The sequence below is a fragment of the Procambarus clarkii genome, chromosome 86 (assembly GCF_040958095.1).
Source record: "Procambarus clarkii isolate CNS0578487 chromosome 86, FALCON_Pclarkii_2.0, whole genome shotgun sequence".
Classification (NCBI taxonomy): Eukaryota; Metazoa; Arthropoda; class Malacostraca; order Decapoda; family Cambaridae; genus Procambarus; species Procambarus clarkii.
The window spans coordinates 22,290,875-22,297,558 of NC_091235.1; the positions used below are offsets into that span (position 1 = coordinate 22,290,875).

The 6,684-nt window shown below is 44.3% G+C and overlaps 1 protein-coding gene across 1 annotated transcript; it reads right to left on the reverse strand.

Moving 5' to 3' along the window:
- Window positions 1–4,308: 4,308 nt before the first annotated feature.
- LOC138358818 (uncharacterized) lies at window positions 4,309–5,283 on the reverse strand. Its single transcript, XM_069316995.1, has one exon. It carries the CDS (start codon window positions 5,281–5,283, stop codon window positions 4,309–4,311), a length of 975 nt encoding a protein of 324 aa, XP_069173096.1.
- Window positions 5,284–6,684: the final 1,401 nt, after the last annotated feature.

Genomic DNA, 6,684 nt, shown 5'->3' on the forward strand with positions numbered 1-6,684 from the left:
TCCTCTGACGATACTCAAGTTTGAAGTATTAAGCTTCAAACTTGATAGTTTGAAGCCTGAAGTTTCTCAAGGTCCTCAATAATGTTGGAATGCTGGTTACATAAATATTTCTTGACTGCATCCTCCAAAGTTTGATAACATCTTATCTGAGTCTCTCCTCGTATTTTATCTTTCCATTTTCTGTTCCATAAAAACTAGTGCACTTACTGCGCTCTCGTTATCATGCTTAAAATACCGCGCATATTTTCCTCCTAATTTTTTGTGTAATTTTTTTTTTAAATTTGAATGTTTGTCATATTTATTAGTTTAACATTATTTTTATATTTTGCTTCTTTTTCTGTAATTAACTGATTGTTGTTTGCATTTTTAATATTCAAATATCCCCTCATAATGACTGATAGCCAATCTCGTTTGTGAATTCAGAGAGTTGAACATGCAAATATATACATTAACTATCAATTACGGGCTCACCATAGCCCGTGCTACTTGGGACGTTGTGTTCCAAGTAGCGAATCTTTAACAACAACAACAACATTCATAAGGCGAGAGGTATATTCTTTTCACCGTGTCTAAACACTGAGGTTTACATTAAGCTTGTAACCTATTCTGGGTTTGGTATAGTTGCTGGTTGGCCAGTAAGATCTTTTGTTGCATTAATAAGACTCCAGAGGTTGACTAGGCCGTAAGACTATCTTGAGGTTATCTTGAGATGATTTCGGGGCTTTAGTGTCCCCGCGGTCCGGTCCTCGACCAGGCCTCCACCCCCAGGAAGCAGCCCGTGACAACTGGCTAACACCCAGGTACCTATTTTACTGCTAGGTAACAGGGGCATAGGGTGAAAGAAACTCTGCCCATTGTTTCTCGCCGGCGCCTGGGATCGAACCCAGGACCACAGGATCACAAGTCCAGCGTGCTGTCCGCTCGGCCGACCGGCTCTCTGGTGATGCGTACCATCACCAGGATTATCACAATCTACATCATGATTCCTTCCTACCTGCGCCGCCATTATCACCATCTTTCTCACCTTCAATACCATAATCATCAACACATTACCGTCAGCACCACGACTTGTTTAATAAGCACAATCACTACCACCACTGCTAAACACTTCACACCAACAGTAGGTCTTGTCTTGTTTCGTCATAACTACCACGATCACAAACCACTAATACCTCCCACCACCATCACAAATACCACCTTCTTCGCAAATACCACTACCACCCCACCATCACCATCGCAGATACCACCACTACAATCACAAATTCCACTACCACCCCTCACAAATTCCACTACCACCCCTCACAAATTCCACTACCACCCCTCACAAATTCCACTACCACCCCTCACAAATTCCACTACCACCATCATACCACTACCATAAACAAGTACTACTACCACCCCCATCACAATTACCACTACCATCCTCCACCACCACCAATACGACCTCCACTTTCCAAGACAAATAACCTTGTTTTTCCTGGACTGTCTTTAGTTCAAACACAAGGATAGTTTCTCTTCTGGCTCGGTCAGCATTGTCTCACTTCCTTCCCATTCTCAGTTATGTCTCGTAATACTCTGCTCGGTGGTGCTTTAACTTGGCCAGTTTTTTATATATTAAAACTATTTTATTTGAGGATATTTAGCTTTGCTTTGATTTCCAAAGAGCTTGGAAAGGATGTGGGAGGAAGAAGGATGGGGCGATGAAATTATTGGAAGAGGATTTGGGTATGTATTTGAGGATATATTTCCATGGTTCATAACCACGTAGACAAATAATATAATAATTAGAGACAAGTATGGAAGATATAAAATAATATATTTCATTAGTTGTATATTCTTAATATCTCTTTCTTTGTTGTTATTTTGTTAATTTTCCTGTTGTTTCGGCAATTTATATTTGTCTTCGCTGCGGTTAATGCCGCCACACACACAATTTTGGTTCTTTACTTTTATTCTTAAACCAGACCAACAAACATGACAAAACTCTGTTAAAAGTACCACACACAGAGATCACACTAACGTGATGCATCAAATGAACAAATCCACAAGGGCCGTGACGAGGATTCGAACCTGCGTCCGGGAGCCCTTGTGGATTTGTTCATTTTCTGTTAAAAGTACTTGTGTAAAGGAGAAATGTATATGTTTATCTCTCAGAATGTTCGGTAATATGTTTATTGTTTGTGATGTGTGTCTATGTATGTATTAACACGATGTACTGAACAGGGTGAGAATAGCTTGAGCTACCTCATCCCTTTGTGTGTATTTTACCTCAATAAACTTATTTCAATTTCTGTTAAAATCTTACGTTTTCTCTTCGTAGAAGACGGGTCTTCCTGTCTGTTCTGGTCCAGCTTGGGGGGTCGACTTAGCGGATAATGAAGACATCTTAATCTTCCTTAAAGGATGAATGAGACGGCGAGCCCAATAAAGCTGTGTTTATATTCCAGTGTTTTTGTAAGTTTAATGGACACAAAGAACACAGATCAAGAAACGCCAAATGCGGATTTTGTCCTTATTTTTTTTTGTTTAACGATAATGTTGGTAATGCTCGACATTGTTTATTTGCCACAGAGTTGCCTACTAATTTAAATCCTTAATGGGTGGATTTAAGACACGAAACTTTTCTTCAAACTCCGGTAAATATATTATTCGGCGTGATTGTAAATGTTTAACAAAAAGTCCTAAATAAATGCACAAAAAAAAAGAGTGAACATATGTCTAAATTATTAAACAAAAAATACAATTAAGTAGTGTTGCATCAGAAGCCTGATGCATCTTAGTCCTGAGAAACTCAAACACACAGAACATATTTATATAATAAATCAAGAGACATAATAATGATATTGTGGGTGGCCCGCTGTTGTGACAAGCAACCTGTCTGTAAGACACGCTAATATAATTTACCTTAATTAGCAAGGCACTTTGCTGCATAATTAGCTTGTTACATGCTTATTTGTCGGCATTAATGACCGCATTAAAGGCGTGAATGTTATTGCCTAATAACATAATTCGTATTTTAATAAGATTCTGAAAGGAGCCTAATGATGGCATAATTTACCTGTAGGGTCGTTTCAATGTGTGTACAAAGTAGTTGAGAGTTTGTGCGTTCGTGTCCATGCGTGTGTGCGTTACTGCATGAGTGTATATGTACTCACCTAGTTGTGTTTGCGGGGGTTGAGCTCTGGCTCTTTGGTCCCGCCTCTCAACTGTCAATCAACTGGTGTACAGATTCCTGAGCCTACTGGGCTCTGTCACATCTACATATGAAACTGTGCATGGAGTCTGCCTCCATCACAACACTACTTAATGCATTCCATTTGTTAACTACCCTGACACTGAAAAACTTCTTTCTAACGTCTCTGTGGCACTTTGTGGCACACATACACACAAACACATATGTGTGTTTGTGTGTATGTGAGCGCGAACAGGCATACATACGTGATTTTTTTGTTAGCACTATTTGAAAACATGTGTATACTTTTATAGCTATGTAACTGCATTGCATAGAATCATCCAGGGCATATCAATCATGACGCTGATAACTAGCGTCAAGATTGCGAAAGTGTGTATGCCTTGGTATACTTATATACTATAGTTATACTTGGTAAATTTATTATACCATATACCAAAGATCCCAGTCCACTAGAAACGATACACCGAGAAATATTTTATAAATAATATAATAGAAATATGCACCGCCAAATAAGATACTTGTCGGTGCATTTTCGAGTTTACTTTCGTTCTTTAACTGGGCTGGACGGTAGAGCGACGGTCTCGCTTCATGCTGGTCGGCGTTCAATCCCCCGACCATCCAAGTGGCTGGGCACCATTCCTTCCCTCCGTTCCATTACATATCCTTATCCTGTCCCCTTCCAAGTGCTATATAGTCGTAATGGCTTGGCGCTTTCCCTCCTAATAATTCCCATTCCTTTCGTTTTTAACTGGTTGATCAGTCTGCTATTGTGGTGACCTTAAGCCTTACAGACACTGCTAGGCCTTCTTGCTCCCCCCCCCTGATGGGTAGCATTGGGGGGGGGGAGAGGGAAGGGAGGGAATTAATCAGGGGAAAACGCCAAGCCATTACGACTATATAGCACTTAGAAGGGGTCAGGATAAGGATTTGGGATGTAACGGGGTACAGGAATGATGCCCAACCACTTAGACTGTCGGGGATTGAACGCCGACCTGCATGAAGCGAGACCTGTCGCTCTACCGTCCAGCCCAAGTGGTTGGCCTGGGGGGGGGGGGGGGAGGTGAGGCGGCTACCATACCTCTCCAGCACATGACAGAGCAGGGAGAGATAGTCGCTCACACACAGCACCGCTCCTGCGCCAGGTAAGTTACGGGCTCACCATAGTCCGTGCTACTTGTTGGAACTTGTTCCGAGCAGCTGAATCTATAACAACAACAGCTAGTCGCTGCTTCTCTCAAGGCATCACACAGCTGCAGCTCAGCATCACACAGCTGCAGGAGCACAGCACCACACAGCTGCAGGAGCACAGCACCACACAGCTGCAGCTCAGCATCACACAGCTGCAGCTCAGCATCACACAGCTGCAGCTCAGCATCACACAGCTGCAGGAGCACAGCACCACACAGCTGTAGGAGCTCAGCATCACACAGCTGCAGGAGCACAGCACCACACAGCTGCAGGAGCTCAGCATCACACAGCTGCAGGAGCACAGCACCACACAGCTGCAGGAGCTCAGCATCACACAGCCGCAGGAGCACAGCACCACACAGCTGCAGGAGCTCAGCACCACACAGCTGTAGGAGCTCAGCATCACACAGCTGTAGGAGCACAGCACCACACAGCTGTAGGAGCTCAGCATCACACAGCTGTAGGAGCACAGCACCACACAGCTGTAGGAGCTCAGCATCACACAGCTGTAGGAGCACAGCACCACACAGCTGCAGGAGCACAGCACCACACAGCTGTAGGAGCACAGCACCACACAGCCGCAGGAGCACAGCACCACACAGCTGCAGGAACTCAGCATTACACAGCTGCAGGAACACAGCACCGCACAGCTGCATGAACACAGCGTCACACAGCTGCAGGAACACAGCGTCACACAGCTGCAGGAACACAGCGTCACACAGCTGCAGGAACACAGCGTCACACAGCTGCAGGAACACAGCGTCACACAGCTGCAGGAGCACAGCACCACACAGCTGCAGGAACACAGCGTCACACAGCTGCAGGAACACAGCGTCACACAGCTGCAGGAGCTCAGCATCACACAGCTGCAGGAGCTCAGCATCACACAGCGGCCCACCCATGCCCTGACTAGGTCGTCACGCCTCGTCGAACAAGCCGCTATTCTTAATTTTTTATATTGTATCTAAATATGATAATTCTTGAACCATCTTCTGGTCGGTATGATGTTTTGCGCCCAGTAAATGTTCAGTATTATAATATTATTAATCAATCTTTCAGCACTTATTAGGTAACAATATATTTATATATATATATTTTTTAAGAGACCACACAGGTTGCCTACTGACTCTCAAGACAAGTTGTTCCTTAAGATTTAGGTACTCAGAACGAAGTGTCCATGTAGCACGGGCTATGGTGAGCCCCGTAATGAAACCCTCTCAAGACATATTTTGCATATTATTTTGCATATTGCATATTTCTCCTCTGAGAAATCTGGACCCGGGGTGCTGATAGACACGCCGAAAGAGATTGCTAAACCGTCTTATCTCAGATGGATCACTCAGAGCGCGTCTTGTGAAGCTCATCTGATGGGATTATCTCTCTAGGCTGACCATGTGAGATGAATGATTAACATTGATCATATCTGTCCTGCCTTGCTACTATTTTGCTTCTCCCTAATATTGGGTTTTATGTGTTGACCAAACCACGCTAGAAGGTGAAGCGACGACGACGTTTCGGTCCGTCCTGGACCATTCTCAAGTCGACAATCGACTTGAGAATGATCCAGGACGGACCGAAACGTCGTCGTCCCTTCACTTTCTAGTGTGTGGTCTGGTCAACATATTTCAGCCATGTTATTGTGACTCCTCGTCGGCATTGAGTTTATGTTTCTCAGTCTCATTCATTCTGCTGTGTTTCTTTGGGCATCACTGGAACGTGTACACCAGTAGATTAATAGTTGAGAGGCGGGACCAACGAGCCGAAGCTCAACCCCCGCAAGCATAACTATGTGAGTACTGAAATGGCCGTCCCTTGATGGATCTGATAAGCCGCAACAGTTGCGTTGAGTAATGGTTAATCTTGTTCAATCGGTAACACTATGTAGACAATCAAGTGTAGCCTCAAGGGCTGGAAATGGATTCCTGGAGGGAGCCGGTCGGCCGAGCGGACAGCACGCTGGACTTGTGATCCTGTGGTCCTGGCTTCGATCCCAGGCGCCGGCGAGAAACAATGGGCAAGAGTTTCTTTCACCCTATGCCCCTGTTACCTAGCAGTAAAATAGGTACCTGGGTGTTAGTCAGCTGTCACGGGCTGCATCCTGGGGGTGGAGGCCTGGTCGAGGACCGGGCCGCGGGGACGCTAAGCCCCGAAATCATCTCAAGATAACCTGAGTGACTTTAAAACTTTGCTGCCAGGCAGTAAATATCTGTGATGTTAATGTATTCATAATTATAATTCAAACTAACGTGTTAGACGTATTTTTGTACATAGACTTACGATAGTAAACAAGACAAAATAGTGTA